We start from the raw sequence: 22,158 nt of genomic DNA, 5'->3' as shown, positions 1-22,158 counted from the left end.
AGATAAAACATGAAAGAAGCATGATGACACATTTCTTTCTTGTTCATAAAACTATATTGTTCGAACATTTTAAAAGTATTATTATATTATTAAATTTCTAAAAAATATATTATAGAAAATTCGATATGTATTCATTAAAAAATTATTATTTATGAAATATAATATTGGGTTCATCATAAATAATATGAAAAAGTCAAATAATTAGTTCAACGCCTAATCTCACGTATACATTTTTTTAAAGGGAATAATATACTAATATTGTCATGCAAACTAATCAATATTTTTGATAGTTTCTCCCATGTTTACCAATTAAGCACTATATAATTTCATTAACAATTCACTAGCAAATTTTATTAAACTATCCAAACAAATATATATATATATATATATGTGTGTTATCTTAAAATAAATAATGTTGTGTTATCTTAAAATAAATAATGTTTTATAAATTTAAGACTAACTATAGTATTTATTTGATATAACTTTATGTTAAAAAATATATTTTTTTAAATAGCATACATTTAATTATATTTCACAAAATCCACATTTAAACGAAGGCACTATTATACATATTTTTTTTAATAAACGTAAAATAGGCTAAAAAGAATGATTTATTTTGAGACGGAGAAAATATTTCACAAAAGGATAATATAGTAAATTAGAGAAAGACATGTTTACATTTTTTTTCTTCCTGTTTCATAATTTCAAAGCAAAACGCATATTTTGTATTATTATTTTTTTTCAAAATTTTTGTAACATTTCTTCTCCAATAAATCGAAAAACCTTGAACCCGATCTCTTAGGAAGATCTATCTTTCTTCTTCGTGAAAACCCATCGGCGGAACCTGTAAATCTCTCAAACCCTAGTTTTATTTTTCTCATTTACGATTCTTTGAATGCCCATTTATTGATTTTTTTGGGGTTTTAACAGTTAAATTTGAAGATTTTTTGAAAAAAAAAATAATAATCAAATGGCTGATCGTAGAAATGGAAATTAAGGTGTTATTGGTAACGAAAAGGGTTTAATAAGAATTTTATTTACATTTTTTGAGTTTTTTTATATGTCAAGAATGGATTTTTTTCAGTTTTTATATTGAATGTTAGCAGCATTGTTGATAGTTTAGTCTTAATTTGATTCATTTTATTGTAATATGTGTAGGAGAGTAAAGGGTTTTTGTGTTTTTTAAAAAATATTTGTAATTTGTTCTAATTTTGATGTTGGAGGTTTATGGTTGAGATCAGTAAGCAAGATTTGTTAACCCCACTTTTAAGGAAATTGTAAAAATTGAAGCTTTGTGGTTGGTTTACACCTTGTTTATTTTTATGTTTGTTACTTGAGTTGACGGTCTTTCAGAAATAGTCTTTGTACCTTCACAAGGGGTAAGGCCGTGTACACATATAATTACACTAGGCTTGTTGTTGTGTAAAAATTGTAACCTTAAAGCTACATTCATAAAGGTTTCTGTTTTCACGTTGTTGAAGTTATAGGAGAAACTTAACTTGCTTATGAAAGGAAATATGTCTTTATTGTAAAATTATTATCTGGACAGAGTATAAGAAATGTTAGCTGGTTTTGTGTTGGAGTCTTTAGTTAGTAATTTGAATTGAGAGATTGAGTTTTTGGGAGAATGGTTGTTCAATTATTTTTCCTCGCTTTGTTGTATAGTTATGGTTCATTGGAATAGAACTTTTGCCGAGATATTTCTAGCAATTGATCACACTGTCAGGTTAAAAGATTAGTTGACATCATTTAGGTGTTGGGTGTGACTTTTTTCTTTTGAGTGATTGTGATGTGTGACTTATTGCCCCATGACTAATAGGATTTAAACTTTCAGGTATGTGAATTTGCTTTCTGAAACTGGAGGATGCTCAAGGAATTGGTTTCTGCCTAGTGCGTGACCTTTGAGTTGAGCAACTTTTGTGAAAATGGGAACCCCTTACCGCAGGTTCGTAGGCATTATTTGCATGTCTCTGTAATGAATTTCAAAGTTGAGCTTATCTTTGACACATATAGCTTAAATCAGCTTCTTTCTGTTATTTTTATTGTAACAGTGGGGCTTACAAAAGATCGAATGATAGTACTAGACTTGTTATAACCACTATCATGGGAATGGTGTTTGGATACTTTGTTGGGATTTCTTTTCCATCTGTTTCTCTAACAAAGGTATGTTAGCTCAATGCCTGCGTGGTTCTTGTGGTATAAACCAATTTAATTTTATCATTCATTACAATCTTCGAGTCATTTGCAGATTAATTTACCTTCAAGCCTAATATCAACTCTCGATTATGCTTTCAATGATGAACATAGACGTGCTATAGAGCGTACTTTCCCGGAGAATCTTGGTTCTGGTAGTACTCCTTTAACACCAAAGGTATTTATTTCATTGCTGATTGATGGAATATATCATTTATAAGTTATAATGAACATATTTTGTATGGTGAAATAGCTTTAGGGACTCTATGTGGGAGGAAAGAACATTTAACTCCATTTGTGGTTGGAGGGTGGGGGTGGGGGTAATTTTAGCTATTTCTGAGTTGTGTTGTGGCATATACAGTTGTTTTAGCTACCGACCAATAAAAGTTATAAGAACAAATGCCCTGACCAATTTCATTATTTTTTTAGTGTACTGGTAGCATTATGTTGGAGAAACAGTTACTATGAAATTAAAGGCCCTTTGTCCCTGTTGCATGTAGTTTCCTGTATTTGTAATATATCTCTCATATAAAGACAATCTAGTGTGTTCTTCTGCTTTTTTCATTCCAGTCCTGTTATTTGCTAGGTTCATTTTGAATATTCAAAGATGAAATACACATATTCTTGGTCCACACAAAGTTGAGCAAAGAACTGCTTTTGGGTTTAAGAGATCTGATCTAGTCTGAGCCAGAACTGAATAGAACTAAATACCAGTAATCTCTCCCCACATACAGTCATATCTACCATTATAACAGAATGAATTAAGGTGGTACTTTTGTAAAACATTCTCAAAGGAAAATGCTTTTCATTAGGTGACATTTTGTCTTATCATATGTCAGCCTAGTTTTTAAAACTGAATTATGTCACGGAAATTTGAATTGAGGAGTTAGTAGCGTAAAATTAGCTAGAAACACTGTGTATTACTGGGTCAATGCTGCATTGTTATGGTAGTATGCGTGGTTCATATCTAAAACCGCCAAACTTTTTTGTTTGCTTTGTGACAAGCTTTTCTAATTCCCTGTAGAATAAAGAGAAGTTTGGAGACATAAATACATAATACATGATTATTTTGCATTGGGAGATGGTGTAGGATATTTATTGTTACTGCCAGGTTGATTTAGGATCACCTAGACATTTGATCTGAAATATTGATGGGTTGCTTTCCTTTTTGCAGATATATGTCCCATCAAATCCTCGTGGCGCGGAGTCATTGCCACCAGGGATTGTGGTCTCAGAATCAGATTTTTATTTGCGAAGATTGTGGGGTGAACCAAGTGAGGTATGGATCCAATATCTCTTATGATATTGTTTAACCGGATGTAACAAAAAAGAAAAGAATATGTGGTAGTTGAATAGATGATGAAACCTTTGAATGTGTCTGCTTAAGAGAAAGAATCTTCAACTGTATTGCTCTTCATGAGCTGCTCTAGTAATCATATCATTGCCCTTCGTGGCACAAACTTTATGTTAGATACTTCAATGTTTGTAATGGTGCTTCTTAGTCAGTTTTGGTTTCTTATTTGTGCTCCTTAAAAAACGAGCAGTTGGATACTGAACATGAGGAGTATAAAGTGCATTTTAGAACTGGTGTTCAACTTAATGCATTATGGCCTGTCCTGAAGTGTCTTAGTGTGAACTTTTTGACATACATTAGTTGAACTTCTGTCAGTTTCTGGCCAATAATGATCAGATTGAACTAGAATGTAGGGTGAGAAAGGGACTGTGTTTTTAGTTGGTTCTTCTGGCTATCGTTTTGTTGATAAATTTTGGTATTTCCAGGATCTGACAAAAAAGCCCAAGTACTTGGTTACATTTACGGTTGGTTTGGATCAAAAGTACAACATTGACGCAGCAGTTAAAAAGGTGACAGCAATAAAGCAATTTATATTGCTATTATAGATCTTAGGCCTTAGTGTTTATTTCTCTTTTCTCTTGACAGTTGACGTTGTATTCCATATACTGAGTCTTATATTTTATATATACATGGATTAGTTTTCAGAGGATTTCCAAATTTTGCTTTTCCATTATGACGGTCGAACAACTGAGTGGGATCAATTTGAATGGTCCAAGCGCGCAGTTCACATCAGTGTTAAGAAGCAGACAAAATGGTAAGACTTTGAGTTTAGTTATTACCTTCTGAATTCCATCTCTTTCTGTTTTTATTCAAGATTTCAAGAATAATGTGCGAGAGTGAATTCCTATCAATTCAGGAAGTCCCTTTTATTAGCGTGTTTGACTCCATGTATAGGAACATGTAAAATGATGAGAATGTTGTTGTTTGCATACGATAACTAATCCTCTTGATTCTTTATATACACTGATAGTGTGAAACCATTTTCACTATCAGGCCACAATGAATAAATACATGTAATTGTCCATAAAAAGTGGACTACAAAGTAAGAGAAGCTACATGTTAGAACAGGTTAAAATATATTGACAGTGTAGAAGTTTTAAATTTTTTTTGAAGTGTATACAAATTAAATTCAATCCCTTTGCATCCATAATTTGTTATTACTCTCTATGACAGGTGGTATGCAAAGAGGTTTCTGCATCCAGATGTTGTAGCTGCCTATGATTACATATTTATATGGGATGAAGATCTTGGAGTTGAGCACTTCAATGCAGAGAAGTAGGTGCCTTTCCATTGTTCTGTCACATGATTTCTCATTCTTTTCAAATCAGGAAAAAAAGAAGTATTTGGTGTCTTTGAATTCTCAAGAAAAGAAGTATTTGGTGTCTTTGTTATCTTCTCTCATGTGAATATTGTTACCTGAATATGGCAGATATATGCAACTAGTTAAGAAACATGGTCTAGACATCTCTCAGCCTGGTCTTGAACCCAACAATGGATTGACATGGCAGATGACTAAGAGAAGGGGTGATAGAGAAGTTCACAAGTAAGTTCATTGTGTTTACCCCCTCCCCCCCCAATCACCACCACCAAAAAATACATTACATACACAGCGGGAGCTTCTCTTCATCTTTAATAATATTCGTCCCTAATTTGGATGGAACGACTCTGAAAGTTAACATGTATTGGTGGTAAACAGGGATACAGAAGAGAAACCAGGCTGGTGCAGTGATCCACATCTGCCTCCTTGTGCAGCGTATTCCCTCCCTTCCTCTTTCTCTCTCTCTCTCTCTCTCTCTCTCTCTCTATATATATATATATATATATAATGTATACAAACCGCTGGGTACAATTTCACCTGTCCCCCCTCTACTGTGAGCTCATAACATTATAGCTTGGTTTTGCTCTTCTCTGAAAACATGCACATACTAAAATAGGTTATTGTTCAGCAATATTGATCTAAATCAGAACTCAAGTAATATACCAATATTATCTTTCTTTTGAGATTGTATGTAACTTAAGACTAAACATGTGCTTTAATGAGTTTCACTTCCACCATTAGTATTACTAAGCATGTATTTCTGAGCTCCTTTCTAATCCAGCTTCTCTTAGCAACATCATTGAAGTGTAACTTGTTTCGTGGAACACCATTAGTATTACTAAGCATGTAGAAGTTTTCCTTTTTGAAAATTGATTAAACAAGACTCATCAGCAACAGAGTATTCCGACGCCTTCTATCATTATTGTGCAACTTATAGTTATTATCTTGGTCTATCTTTTTATATACAGTTTTGTTGAAATAATGGCTCCTGTATTCTCTCGAGAAGCTTGGCGATGTGTTTGGCATTTGATTCAGGTAGTTCTTACACTTATCACTTCCATCTCCTCACAGTGTCCATTTCTATAACGTTACACTGATGCTTGTACTTTGACTTGATCTTTGGTTATAGAATGATTTGGTGCATGGATGGGGATTGGATTTTGCACTAAGAAGATGTGTAGAGGTTAGTAGTTCTCCTCCCATGGTAAAATTGTAAAAGAGGGGGAGCTGCACCTGGAGAACATTGATAACACCGGAGACACGGAAATAAATAGTCTTCACTCTTTTACGGGTTTTTTAGTGATCCAAAGTGTGGTGAACCCTTTATTCTTAATGTTAATCTCTTGGTTTGTGCAGCCTGCTCATGAAAAAATCGGTGTGGTAGATTCACAGTGGATTGTGCATCAAGTCATTCCTTCTCTTGGGAATCAGGTTAGTCAATTGAAACTTCAAGGAACCTATGCAGTTAATAGAATACAGATTAATAGTTTGTCAATTACATTTTCATAACCAACAAAGGTTGTGGTGCAGTGGCAAGTACTGCGGCATCCTTAACCAAAGGTCTCGGGTTCGAGTCCCTTGGTACGGAATCGCCTTTGTTAGGACGTTTTACCCCCCAATGTGGGTCTTCCCGGCGCAAATCCGGATTTAGTCGGGCTCCAATGTGGGTACCGGACACCGGATGGGAAACCCAAAAAAAAATTACATTTCCATAATTGCAGCAACTAGTATCATCCTATCCAAGTTGATTATGAACTGAATAATAACATCCTATGTGAATTCAAATTTTCGCTGGCTCTTTCAAAGGATGATATCTGTATGACTGCATATATCTTTCTTACCAGTCCCCTTCTCTGATTACTGAGGCTTCAATCACCTGCCGCGCTCTCTAATAGGAATAAACATCCTAAGAATTCAAACGAATAAAGCCTAAAACCTTATCCCACTTCTTTTTCCTTTTGACAAGTAAAATTTGAAGAACATTTCATTTTGATCCCTTACTACTTGTTAGTCCTAGACTTAGGTTAAAAGATATATCATCTTTACTTCTGCTTTAAATTTGATAAATATTGCTTCTTGTCTTTCTGGCGGAAGATGACTTAGTGGCTAACTGAGAGAAAGAATGCTGCTTTTGGTAGGAGTTTAATCCTATGTGTAACTAGAGCTTGAAGCTCCTGCTAGGTTATTTTTCGAGTTACATACTTATATTTGCTCTTTTTTTTTGGTTATGATTACATATAGTTCTTGTTTCTTTGGTAATGCGACTGGCACATAGTCATTTGTATTTGTTGTACCTGCTTCATTTTTTGACACTGTTCTCGACTTCTTGGATCACAGGGTCAGCCCGTGAACGGTAAAGCTCCCTGGGAAGGGGTAAGCATATCCATTCCTTCACTCCAGTTTTATTTTAAATATGACAAGTCATTTGCCTCCGGTTTATGAGTGGCTTTCTATCTATAGGTAAGAGAGAGATGTAGAAACGAATGGGCAATGTTCCAAGATCGTTTATCGAATGCAGATAAAGCATATTTTGCCCAGCATGGAAAAACTCGAGTATAACACGCCTCCAAAACGTCTTGTACATTGCTTCTTTTCGCCTATTTTCTCTCCTTTTTTCGGGTTTTAGGTTGTGGTGTTGCCTATTCTTTTTTTCTCAGTATCTGTTCTTTTTATGACCTTTACATTTCAATATTAGTGTAGTGAAATTCTATGTAGCCAGTGAATGCTAAAATCATTAGATATTGGTAGGTTTCTAGTGCATATAGATGATACACAAGATTTATAGTCAATGTTCTCTCTGCAATTTATTCTTGTTTTTTTGGTATAATCGAGAATTCTCCGAGGGCCAGTGAGGCACGGTTTAAAACTCGATGGATAATAAGCACGTTTATTTATCCTTTTCCACTTAAACACGAGGCTTTTGTGGCAATTTCATTGGCCCTTTTAAATTCTAGCTTCTACTTTGATCAATCACCATCGTTAAAGAATTCTTTATGTTTAGTTAGCACTTGGTGGAAGATATCAGGTAGTTCGTGGAATTAGTTGAGGTATACGAAAATTGACCCCTTGTTAACAAATATTTTGTAATTTCCAAGTTTGTCACTATTATCAACATATCGTAATGAGGGAGAGATAGAATAGGGTTCTTAACAAAGTTGGAAACAAAGAAATTAAAAGATGTTCCTTGTGGCCTTTTCATTTTGAGACATTATGGCTTAGGGATCGACAGTAGTTACAAAGAAAGAATTCATGAAAAAATGAGTTCGTTTTTCGATTAAAACAATCAACATATGGACACATCATTCGAGGTAGTCCAACCAACATTCACTCGTAAATTCTATAGTAAAATTGAGACGGATCAACCTCAGAAGCTAATTCATAATCCTCTGAGCTACAGGCCCCACCCTGTCTCCACTGGATCTGTTCCCGGGAGCACCCCCACAAAAAAATGGAGTCTTTGTCTAAAGAAATGCGTTGAGAAAGGGCAGACGTATAGAACCTTTCAACGAGATAGTGCTTATGGATGTCTACCTAACACATGACCAAATCATACACTAGTTATATTAGTCTAAATTATGAAAAATTATTTTATAGAATTAGTTGAGGTATACGAAAGTTGGCTCCTTATTGACAAATATATTCTAATTTCCTAGTTCGCCACTATTATCGACACATCATAATCATCACAAAAGTTGAAATAAAGAAATTAAAAGATGTTTCTTTATGGCCTTCTCGTATTGAGACATTATGGCTTAAGGATCGACATTAGTTACAAAGAAAAAATCCATAAAAATTTGAAATCGTTTTTCGATTAGAATAATCAACGTATGGCCCAACCAGCATTATCTCGTAAATTTTATGGTAAAATTACGACAGCTCAACCTCAAAAGCTAATTTACGGATGTATACCTAACACATGACTAAATCATACACTAATCTTTGCATTATGTTGGACCTCAGAACAAAATATGTTTAAGTTATAATTAGTCTAAAATTATGAAAAATTAAAGAAATGGTTAAGTAATAAATATTCATTAATTAAAGAAATTGACAACTTACTATACTAATTCTAGAAGTTAGAAAGCATGATTAAAATTATTAACACAATAATTATATATATATATGGATGCAAATCAATCACATCAATAAAGTATACAAGGTGTACTTTTTTTATATTAAAATCTTAATATTTTTAGTTGGACGGAATAAAAATAATAATTCACACACCTTTCGTAACCATATGTAGTTATCGTCGATATATAAAAATATATATAATAACTGATAAGTGTATAATCAATGTATATTGCATAAACATGTATGTATAACTTTGTCTTGTTTTATTATTATCATGTCGTAGTATTTTTCAATAATTTAATGAGTGGGAGTAATAACAATAACAACAAATCGAGTGTAATTTTGTAAGTAGGATTTTATAAGTCGGGAGAGTAGTATATACGCAGTATGATTCGTACGACAGACCTTTTGCCTTAACAGGTAGCGTAAAAATAACTTTTTCTTCTTCTTTTTTCGCTATGAGCGTTAGTTTTAGATAGAAATAATTAACGAACAAGTCAGATTGAATTCAAGTGGATCGAAAACGAGTTAAATAAAAACAGATAAAATATCCGAACCACCCATGGTTGAATTATTTCTCATATTTGGAGTAAAATTAAAGTTTTATATTCTCACCAAACACATTGTATTGGAAGGTACATTGTCAAATATTATTGAAATGTTCATTTCACCTTTCTGGCTTCTGTATTAAGACATAATTATTTATTTCCTAATTAGGTGAGCCAACAATTTTTTTTAAAATAAAATATAACTCACTCACTCAGTGTAATTTTTTTTTTTTAAAAAAAGGAAAAATAATTAAGAATTATTTAATTTTGGACTAATTAAACTTCATATTTAACTAATTCATTGTTAGGTTTAAATGTATTAAAAATAAAACCATGTCATTGACATGTTAATTGTATAAAGTTTCTTGTTAGGAGATCTATTTAGAGGTTAAGTAAAGACTAATACATGTATTAGTTTTTAAAAAATTTAAAATTGGAAAAAGAAAAAAAAAGTACTAATACATGCACAACCTTTATTATAAAAATATTTTTTAAAAAATATTATTTTGTCCAATATCTTAGGATTAATATAAAAGGAATTTTTTTGTTAATGTCTAAATATATGATAAAATAATCAAAGTACAGACGTATTTATACCATTTAATATATCACTTTTCGTATATTATGTTTGAATAATTTTTTCAAAACTAGACACATGATCTGAAATCTAATCAACTTTTTATTTTAAACTTCAAACTACGTGACGACTGTTCTAATTTTAAAAAATGGTCAATTTCTAAATAATGAGCCATAAAAGTGGTTATTTATGTACATTAATCTTGAAATACGTACAAACTGACCTGAAAATCATTGTTATAAAAAATATTAAGATACCTTCAACCATAGTAGTAAAATATTAATTTGTTAACCTAAAGTAAGACAAATAATAATTGCTTTGCTTATAAAAACCGTTAGGCCTTTGAAAACCAAACACACAACTAAAATTAACGAATATATATATATATATATATATATATATATATATATATATATATATATATATATATAGCACCTATATATTTTCATTCAATTCCACACCCAACAAAAGAAAAAAAATATATCATTTTATTTCTTCAATTTTTTGTTGTATAATCAAACATCATCACAATTTTGAAGAGGTAATGAATTACATTTTTTTTAATCAATTCCATGTTGTGTTTGTCTTTCGATTCGTGTTTTACATGAATTATGTTAGTTAAAACAGACAGTGAAAATTTATAAATGTCTTTTTTTTATGATAATGAGTTTGGTTCTTCGATATTGTTGAAATATACAATATTAAAAGAATATGAATGTCCGATGGATGTTCTTTTTTTCTATGGTCTTTCTATTGAGTGATTATATTTGTTTAGACGGAAATTGAAAATGTGTAAAGTCAGATAAAAAATTTCATTGAAAAAGAAAATCGAGTTCTTATAGTAATTAGTCATTGTATACATCGATATACAATTTTTTTAATTTTTTTTGTTTTATTTTTGCAGACATTAAGTTATTAGCTTATATAAATTTCACAAGTTCATGTTCTTTGTTTTTATGTTGACTCCATTAGATCATTTAGGTTCATTCACCTTTTCCCAAAAAGAATATTTATAGTTAGTACAAAAACATTTGATCATCGAGTATTTGAAACTCATTTGATTAATTCAGATTCACGTCATGTACGATTATAAAGGGAAAACCTCCCTATACAGATTTTTTTCATTTTTAAAAACGTCAAGAACCCTAAACCACTGGCTTAGAATAGAGCGATCTCATATATATCCCACCATGACCTTCGATGTCCGTCGACGTTTTATTACTTAGATTATATTATCATATATATATATATAGTTTTAGACTATGATAAATTATATCTTACCCCAAAAAAAAATATTCTTCTAATTTTTTATTAATTTTTTATTTTATGGTTGATGAAGATGGGAGAAATGACAAGTTTTCAGTTGGGTGTGGTGGGAGCATTGTTTCTATCAGTGGCATCATCAGTTTCCATTGTTATTTGCAATAAAGCCTTGATGAGTAATCTTGGTTTTCCTTTTGGTAATATTTCATTTTCATTTTTAATAAATTTTTTTAAAATAATTTATCGATATTTATTATTATGAGTTGTTTTTTTATGCTTTTGTTATCGCATTATTTAATTGTTATTTTCCTTGATATAAGTAAAACTTTCAGTCATTTTCCGTTTCGAAAATGCTTTACTTATATCAAAGAGTTTATCGAGAACAGTATGACTATCTCCTTCATATAAGAATAAGATTAGTATACAAGGTCATTATATTATGAAATTTAATGAATATTTTATTTAATTAAAAAGGTATAATTTTATCATAGTACTTACCAAACTTTTAATAAATAACATGCATAATATAAAAACATATCTTAGTTGTTTCATATAGTTGGATTCTCTTATATGGGGTAATTCCACTTTTTGTTTCGCGGTTATTAATAAATTCTGCTTTTAATTCTAATAATATTGTTAAATACATATAGTTAATTAACCTTCAATCAATCGAAATATATATAAAAAAAATATAGGAAATACATGATATTTTATAAAATTATATCATCTTTAAATATGAATTATCAATATAAATTTAATATAATACACCGATAATTGATTGATTTAGACTTTTAATAATTTGTTATTAGATGATTAATCTTAGTTTTCCCTTTGGTAATATTTCATTTTCCTCTCACTTGCACTTCAAGCATTTGGTAGAAATTTTTTATCAATAAAAAATTAAATAGGTATAATCTTATGATAGTACTCACCAAATTTTCAATAAGATTATATAACATGCAAATATTATAAAAGAAATATTAGTTGGCATACCTAAAAAAAGTTAGTTGTGTTATTTAAAATGGGATAATTACACCTTTTTTTTTATTTATCGATAAATTTTAATTTTGATCCTTCTAATATTTCAGTAAACATATCTGATTAACCTTCGATCAACCGAAATGTGTTTTGATCTCTTCATAAAATTTTAATTAAATGATTTAAAACGTAATAATTTTTTTAAATTAGTCATTTGATCTCGTCAACTAACAGAATCTTAAAATGTTATGTTGCTCGATCTTTTCAAAACTGACAATGGCGCTGCCTATCGATCTGACACGTGTACGTTAATATTTTTGAAAAGTTCAAACAACATAGCTTGATTTATTATACCGGTAATTTTCACAACCTAAGAATATATTTTGTTGATATTTGTGGGACTCAAAATGCTAATATATATACATATTCATTATCATTTATTTATTTATTTATTTATTTATTTTTCATTGATTAGTAATGTTTTTTTTTTTTTGTTATTATTTTAGCCACAACATTAACAAGTTGGCATCTAATGGTTACTTATTGCACACTTCATGTGGCACTCAAATTCAATTTTTTTGAGAATAAGCCCATTGATATGAAGACTGTGATGCTCTTTGGCATATTAAATGGTGTATCTATTGGCTTTCTCAATCTTAGCCTTGGATTTAATTCCATTGGCTTCTACCAGGTATAATATAATATAATATGATATAATATAATCGATCAGACTATATATATATAGTTACATTAGTCAAATATCTTTTCAGTTTGTTCAAAAAAAAAAATTAATCGATAATCGATGATTAAGTTTGCAAAGAAAAAATAAAATTAAGGCTCCTAACATTTCTTTGTATGATTATTATGTTGTGGTTGCAGATGACAAAGCTAGCAATTATACCTTTTACAGTATTAGTAGAAACCCTTTTCTTGAAAAAACAATTTAGGTAAATTTATTATTATTTAATATTTATTAAAAATATAAAAAATTAGTTATTCTTTTTTGGTTCATTTAATAATTGTTTTATTATTTTTTTTAAACTTATTTGCAGCCAAAATATTAAGTTTGCATTATTCATTCTACTTATTGGAGTTGGCATTGCTTCTATTACTGATCTTCAACTCAATTTTGTTGGAACAATTCTCTCCCTTTTGGCCATTGTTACAACTTGTGTTGGACAAATTGTATCCTTTTCATCATATATCTCTACTTTGCCTCGAATATTTATTTCGATTTGACATATATATATACTGACAGTCGCGGATTCAGGATTTTTAGTGTATGAATCCTGAATCATGACTTCTTTGCTTAACTGAGTTCTAAATAGATTATTTCTACGTATTAATAAAGCTTTTAGTATATTGGAGTACTATTCTTCCACAACGAGACAGGTATCATCGAATCGAAGGCCGAATAGAAAGTATTCCCCCAGTTAAGAGGGCTTCTGCGCCGCCAACAGCGTCTCCCCAGGTGCTCATGTTACTTAACAAAAAAGCATGAAAAATGATTGAATCATAACTTTTTTTGCTTACTGAGTTCCGAATAGGATATTATTTACACATATTACAATAAAGCTACGTATATATATATAACGGGGTGTAGCTTAGTTGACGAGTTGTCTAAACCCTCGCTCTAGTGGAACCCATCCTAGCTTATAGTGTAGCTAAAAGGGAGTTAAGAGTGCAAAGGAATTCACCTGAACCTCAGTTACATTATATATAAAAGTAACAAAATTGTTATGTATGTATATATTACTGCAAGTTATATTATTTCGATGTATCTTATTTTCAGGATATAAATCTCATGAAATTATATCATATGGTATAGATTTTCTTATTATAAATAAAAGTAGCTTTTTTTTCTCATAATTTGACCTTAACTCTCCAATTTAGCTTACAAACACAATTCAAAAGAGACTCAATATTTCATCTACACAATTATTGTATCAATCAGCCCCATTTCAAGCAGCTATACTATTTGTTAGTGGGCCTGTGGTGGATCAATTTCTCACCAAACAAAGTGTTTTTGCCTACAAATATTCTCCTATTGTTGTGGTAAGAAAACACTACTCACATTTTCTTAATCCTTTTTTTTTTATTAAAATACATTATTTGGTCATACATTAGAAAATGAGTTTTTTTTTTTTTTTTGGTTATTTGTTGAAGATGAGTAATTCAAATTCGAAATGCATGTCTAAACGCAGCTTCAATCTTTAAACAAAATTTTTCATATTCAATTTGAAATACTACTCTTTTTTTTCCATATATCATTCAATTCATGTCCAAGCGCCTAGTAAAACTATTAGTCGAAACCTTTTTGAAGCAGACATAAGTATATACCTAATGTATAACAAGTGTATATCAAATACAAATAACTGTATAATTAGTTGTGGTTATTCATTGATTATACTAGCTAAATTTATTAGTGTTTTTTTAAAAAATAGGACACTTTTGGATTGTTCAAAAATACTGAATAACAACTATTATTAGACTTACTAATTCTAAAAATTCGACAAATCTGAGATCATCTTCGAGAGTTTATATATTCAATAATTCTCTTGTTTTCTTATTGCTGAATATCTCGTTCGTACACTAATCATTATTTTGTGTTCTCAAATGTAGGGATTTATTGTGTTATCATGTTTGATTGCTGTATCAGTAAATTTCAGCACATTTTTAGTTATTGGAAAGACATCACCAGTTACCTATCAAGTGTTAGGTCACCTTAAGACATGTTTGGTTCTTGGATTTGGCTATACATTATTGCATGATCCTTTCACTTCAAGAAATATTATTGGAATTCTTGTGGCAATTATTGGAATGGGATTATATTCCTATTTTTGTGTACATGAAACAAAAAGAAAACAAGTTGGAGACCACTCTTCCATGGCCCAAGTAACTTCTTTTTTTCTCCGCAGAAATAACGTTTATCGATCACTTTTTTATAGTCAATATCATGTAGTGTTTTTTTATCGCTAAAGTTACGTTTTTGTTATCATGTCAGGTTAAAGAGAAAGACACTACTGCACCACTTCTAGCTGGGAAAAATGGACAAGTTAAAGAAAATAACTCCCTTGTTTAAATTTTAGGGTTAAAATAAAGATGTTTTTTTGATGATCTAAGTACAGTTCATTCATTTCGATTATTTTTGTTTAAATTTCAGTTATATATCAGTGAGATTCAATTAATTTTGTACGATTTTTTTGAGCATTTTTATTTTAACTTTAATCATGCTCGTTAATGTTTAAACATAAAATAACTAAAATCACATGCATATATATATATATATATATATATATATATAAGTTTCAACCATTTGAAACTTTATACACAAATCATACTATATCAAGACTAATTCCAAATTTTAATATCTAAAGTTATACTGAAACGTATACATGACGGAAATGTTTTTAAAATAAATACAAAGAAATTAAATGACAATATCAAAATCGAATATAGGTACACAAAATCTTAATCAATTAATCTCAAACGTGCAAGACTTGTTAAAAGCTTTAGTCAATAATATTATTTTTATGTTGGTTGCCAATTCAAAGTTCCAACGTAACAAAGAAATGATTAATTCAAGTTACGTTAAGTAAATTTAAAAAGTTATATATAAAAAAATTATATTTATATATAATTTGATATAAATATTATTTTAAATATTTTTTACGAAATTAACGGTTGAGTCTAACTTTTCAATTTTCAAAGCATTTAAATGGCTGCTGACGTCTAATAAAGAATACAACAAATTTGTCAGCACGTAGATTCCTGACTCATCCAAATTAGCGGTGGTAAAAAATTGAATCGATCGATAGATAAAATTATAAAAATATATATTTGTTTATTGTTATCAAAATAATAGATTTTTAATGATTTTATAAGAAAATAAATGAATTGTTGATTTAGTATGATTTTTAATATTGAATTATTAGGTAAATCGATGGCTTATGAAGAGTGTTGTAATTTACTGTTTTTACATGTACATAAATACTAAATATCAATTACAATACCGTATCAGTTACTATGTTTGTTCTTTCGCCTTCAATTTACGCTTTACATCAATTTGGAGTTTTATAACTTTACGTCATACAAAACGTAAAAACCTTAAATAAGAACTATGTTCCTCTTAGATTCTTGTAGTGTTACACTTGTGCAGTTCTTTTCATGTTTGTTATTATTATTTTTATTTTATGAGTATTTGTAAAGTTACGCTATTGTCTTGTCATGTCAAATTTATTTAAAAAGTTATATATTTATTTTATAAATATTTTTTTATTAATTAAACCGAAAATCAAATCATTAAGGATCTAAATTGGTAAAAAAAATATTCTATTGATTTAGCGTATTTAAAAATTAGAAATTGATAAAAAAAATTATCTTATTAATTTAATTATTCATTTAACGTATTTAAAAATTAAAAACCAATAAATCAAATTAATAATACATAAAATCAAACTAAATCAATAATTACACATTCTTAATTTATTCATTTTAATGCGATCATTTAACACGTATAATAATAAAAAAAAATAACACTTTATTCCATTAATATAGTGCTCCCAAATAAATAAATAGTTATAAATTGCGTTCATTTAATTTCTTTAATTTTCAACTACTTTTGTATACGTTAGTTGAACCACTAATAGACAAAATTAAAATATAGTTATCTAGATTAATTTATTGTTTAAATTGTAGACAAAGCATAAGCATTTGTTGATTACGACATGAATCATAAAGTATCTAATAATATTTGTTTTTCATTTGATTTAACATACTTTCAAAAAATAATAAATGGAAGAATAATTTCTTTACCACTTTTATTAATTATAAGTTATCTAAATATTAAGAAATAAACAGTATTTCATTATAAGGATAGAATAGACATAAAATAATAAATTATTTATAAATTTTATAAATTGGACAACTATTATTAAATCTCTGAAATAGTATAGTGATTACATGCTCTCAATATAAATATTTTAATGGTGAAAATAAACCTAGTTGAACGCTATTATTGCACAATGTGGTTATAATTATTGATGAAAGATAATATCGTGAGTGATAAAAGACGACGGTGTGACAAAAATCAACTCTTGAGTTAGATGATTTTTTGTAAGTTTTTTTGATATATATATATATATATATATATATATATATATATATATATATATATAATTATTGTCGGAATGAAGTGGTGTTATCTTCAAATAGTATTTTGAGAATGAAGTCAATTCTGACAATGATAATTGATTTAGATGATTGACTATATGATAATTAAAAAAAAATCAATCAATAAATTTAATTCAAATCCCCGCCACCATCATTAACATCGCTATCATTAGGTTCCTCCTGTTTAACCACTATTGTCATCACCACTATTATCACAACAACCCCGCCAAAAAAATATAAAAATTATTTCATTTAACTTATCTTTCTCGTATTTTTCTTTAATAAATAATTTTACATTCAACTAAAAATATTATTTATTTTAAAATAAAGGAAATAATAATTAATAGCATGATTAGTGAAGAAAAAGCATCACTCAAAAGAGGAAAAGTTGCAAAAAGAAAAAAGTGCTTTATAGACTTTGAATTTAAGTGATGGTCCCACCTACTTTGTTCAATAAATAATTTTTATATTTATTGATTATTTTATTTAAATATTCAAAGTAAAAATTTATCTTAATAAAAAATATAAATATCAAATATTTATATAAGCTTTTACATAAAATAATTATTCATTTCAATATAATATCAAAATAAATAAAGATATTAAATTTGAATTTTATCTGACTCGGAGTATTATAATAAGTACTCCATTGTTACAAATACAAATTTTTGCTTACTTGCAAACTCCAAATTATATTTGTCAACTTTGAGCAAGTAGGATAATTTATAATTATATTGACATTTGAAAGTGGCATATCAATGTTCTTGAATAAAGTTATTTAATGTGAACAATCTTTTTTTTTTTTAACAACATCGTTTATTTCTAAATATCTTTTTATTGTTATAAAAATATATAACATAGTATAAAAATACAATTCCACAAAAGAATGATTATTTTACTAAAATATTATTATAGAAAGATTCTATTATATTTATGATACATATTTCTTTTTTATACTGTGTTTGGATCATTGTTATCTATTGTATTGTAATGAATCGTTATTATACCTACAATGTTTATTGTTAAATTTCTTTGTTACGAAACAATGAAAAACCCCTCTTTTATGGAACAACCAATTTGGTGTGTTCCCATTGTTACTTAATTTCTTTTTCCAATTATATCTTTACATAATATTTCAAAATACTATTTTACCCTTCACCTTAATTATTTAAATCTAGTCAAACCTCCTATCCTAGAATAATTAAGGATATTTTAGTAAATTTATAAATTGCAATACAATAGGATACGATCAAACCAAACAATTAAAAAGTTATTCAACAACAACAAACAATACAGTCTATCCTAACATTGTATCTAACCATACAATACAGTGCAATAAAGTATAATACAATACAATAAATTATAAAACAATGGTAATAATAATCCAAACAAAGTGTTAATGTCTGGTATGGTGAATAATAGGAATGAACAAAATTGAACCAAAAATTACATCAGATCACAAATTGAAGAAAAAAAAAATTAATTAGTGATTTGGTTTAACTTGGTTAATATTGAGGAAAAAATCCAATCGTATTAGGTTAATTTGATTTTAATTTTAAAAAGTGTACTCGAGACCAAACCAATCCAACATCATATATATAATTTTTAAAAGTATTTATTTTGATATAATTTATAAATATCTCTTACACTTTTTCATAATTTTTGTCTTTCGACATATCATTTCAATTTTGACTTAAAATTTTGAATAGTTCGATAATATATTCCATAGATATTAGTAGCTCTAACAAAGCTCAACTGCAAATTCAATACTATTGCTAGTAAAAAAATCAACTCAAATATTAAGCATGACAATAATGTTGATTTTTTTTTAGTTATATATTTGTTTAGATGATTAAAATATATAACTTAATTTTTTTTACAAAAATATTTAGTAATATAATTAATACTTATTAGGCTTTTTTTGGCATGATTTAGTACTTTAAAATTATGATCATTTTCATTTTGAGTTATTTATTTGTGATATTTATTTTATGTGATTTCATTATTATTTTGATTGAATACTTTATGTCATCACTCATATCATAATTTGTGTTATTTTCTTAAGAAACATCTTAGATAATTATATCTCGATAAAACTAAAGAAATATTTATACTACAACTTAATTATATATTTGTATAAATACTTTATCCAAAAAATCTGAAAAATAACCTAAAACCCCCAAAAAAACCTGAAAAACTCTGAAATAAAAAATTTTATTAATTTAATTTAAAGATTTAAGAATCCAACATAAATAATTTGATTTAAATATAAAAAATCCAAATTATTCTGAAATAATAGTTTTCAATCCACCTTTTATATGAGAGACGATTCCATAATTATACTATATACAACTTTATTTTAGATTTACCTAATATTCTTGACCTAGTACATATTTAATCCAAATTTTATATTGGCATAACCCACTTAACCAATCCATTAAGATAGAATACTAACATATTGTATGGATCATTGTTATTCATTATTTGTATCGTATTATTATTATATTTATAATATTTATTTTGATTGTTACTTAAAATGTATTATATTTTATTGTTAAATTTCATTGTTAAATAACAATGAAATCTTTTATTTTATGAAATGATCGATTAAGTGTGTTCTCATTGTTGCTTAATTTTTTTTAATTATATCTTTATATAATATTTCAAAATACTATTTTACCCTTTACCTTATATAATCTAATTCTAGTCAAACCTCCTATCCTAAAATGATTAAGGATATTTTAATAAATTTATGAATTACAATACAGTATGGTACAATCAAACCAATTTATTAAAATATTATTAAACAACAACAAACAATACAATCAAGCTAAACATTGTATCTACCATAGAATACAATACATTATGAAACAATGGGTAACAATATAGAGTCCGTTTGAATTAGCTTAAAAAAAGTTAAAATTAAAATTAAAAAGTTAAACTTAAATAGTTTTTAGTCAAAAAGATAAAAATTGAGAGAATATTTATTCTTGGTTTTTGATTTATTTTATGTTATTTTTTTTTATTTTGACAAACACTTCCTAACTTATATCAAGTTTTTACTTATTTTAAGTTATTTTTAACACTTGTTAAATACTTTTGAAAGTGAAGAACTGACTTAAAAATAGAATGACCAACTTTCAAGTCGATCCCAAGCTCCTCTAAGTGTTTGAACAATATGATTGATATTTGAAAAGAAAAACTCAAAATTCAAATTGATAAATGATATTTGAATTTTTGACTTAAAATATGAAAATAAAGCTAAAATTTTATAAATAGCTCGATTCTTTTTTTAAACTTGTTAACATTATTTATCAAATTTGAAATAGTATATCGTAAATTTAACATTAATATAATGAAATCAACTTAATAAACACTTATTTCAAATAACAACTCCAAAACTTTGAATTTAAATGGGGCCTTTGATGTCTTTCTTTTTATGGTGGCATTAGGTAAACTTTTTTTTTTTTTTAAAAAAAAAATATAATTTATGACTTTTTCCAATAAATTCTTAATTAGAGACTTGACATAGTGAGTTTTGCATGGTCATCTTTGCACCACTAGCTTTAATTAATTAATTTGGATGTTTTATATTTTGATTTTAGAATCTAACTTTAATTTAAATGACATAACTTTAACTCTACAAATATTTCAGATTTTTTCAAATTATATTTTGTTTTAAATTTTGTGTCTAATTAAACGATCGTACCACTTAAATTAAAATTGATAAATTAAAATTAAAAAAAAGAAGATATTTATCAAATAAAGTCTTCTCCTTTTGGCCTATATTTTATTTTAGTTTTACAACAATTTTTTTTAATAAATAATTTGGACTTGAGTAATGCATATTAGTTATTCTATATTATTGAGTTAGTCTAAATAATTTGGACTTTGAGTTGACTAATCCAACATATATTCCTTGAATATTAAACTTAAAAGTTTATTAATTTTATTTTTCTCTTCTTTGAAAAATCAATATAGGATTTCAACCCCACGTGTAGAGCATAATGTGACTTAGTACCATACCTTATTTTAGATTGAATTGTTAATCTTCAAAGATTTAAATTTAAGATTTCGAATTAGAAGTCGAGAAATTTATTTATTTCTGTTATTTTATTAAAATACATGTTAAATTTGCATTTCATGTATTATGTTTTAGTTTTGCTCGGTGTGAGAACTTTAGATTTTGTTTGGAAAATTTCGAATTTATTATTGATGAAGTTTCGTATTTCGTAAATCAACTTTATATGGTTTGTTGATAAGCGGGCTGCGATTTCATAAAACAATTGTGAAACTAGAACGACGTTTCGGGTTTTTTGTATACTACTTTGTATTTATAATAGTGTACAATTTCTCTTCAGCGTTATTACGTCGGGTTTTATTTTAAATACACTATGGTATTTCATTTTGATTCTTACGTTACAAAAATATAAATTAGTCGGATCAATAAATTTCAATACCAAAAGAGTAAAATAAAGAAAAAATTAATAAAAAAATAATATAACAACATCAATAACATATTCAACATAATCTCATAAAATGAAATACGCAAAGGGTTCTCTACTCAAGGAACAATGGTCCACAACATACGAAATAACAGATAATAATAAAATTAACATATAACAACTAGACAATACTACAAAAGAAGGATATAATAATTTAACAAATACGACTACTCGTC

General features: G+C 27.9%; 2 protein-coding genes across 2 annotated transcripts; both read left to right on the top strand.

Annotated features, from left to right (window-relative positions):
• Positions 1-670: 670 nt before the first annotated feature.
• On the top strand, positions 671-7,668 carry LOC101261883 (uncharacterized). The gene is made up of 15 exons (XM_004251097.5): positions 671-846; positions 1,835-1,945; positions 2,052-2,163; positions 2,249-2,371; positions 3,368-3,472; positions 3,973-4,056; positions 4,186-4,301; positions 4,721-4,822; positions 4,977-5,090; positions 5,244-5,300; positions 5,834-5,900; positions 5,995-6,048; positions 6,222-6,296; positions 7,203-7,238; positions 7,326-7,668. Exons 2-15 carry the CDS (start codon positions 1,926-1,928, stop codon positions 7,422-7,424), a joined length of 1,164 nt encoding a protein of 387 aa, XP_004251145.2. The 5' UTR covers positions 671-846; positions 1,835-1,925; the 3' UTR covers positions 7,425-7,668.
• A 2,848-nt stretch (positions 7,669-10,516) lies between these two features.
• Positions 10,517-15,503, top strand: LOC101262177 (UDP-xylose transporter 1). The gene is made up of 8 exons (XM_004251098.5): positions 10,517-10,605; positions 11,404-11,524; positions 12,812-12,996; positions 13,185-13,252; positions 13,358-13,490; positions 14,199-14,360; positions 14,928-15,200; positions 15,310-15,503. Exons 2-8 carry the CDS (start codon positions 11,404-11,406, stop codon positions 15,385-15,387), a joined length of 1,020 nt encoding a protein of 339 aa, XP_004251146.1. The 5' UTR covers positions 10,517-10,605; the 3' UTR covers positions 15,388-15,503.
• The last annotated feature ends 6,655 nt before the right edge of the window (positions 15,504-22,158 follow it).

Source organism: Solanum lycopersicum, chromosome 11 (genome assembly GCF_036512215.1).
Source record: "Solanum lycopersicum chromosome 11, SLM_r2.1".
NCBI lineage: Eukaryota > Viridiplantae > Streptophyta > Magnoliopsida > Solanales > Solanaceae > Solanum > Solanum lycopersicum.
The sequence above is the reverse complement of the archived record's forward strand: the minus strand, read 5'-3'. Positions and strand labels throughout refer to the sequence as shown.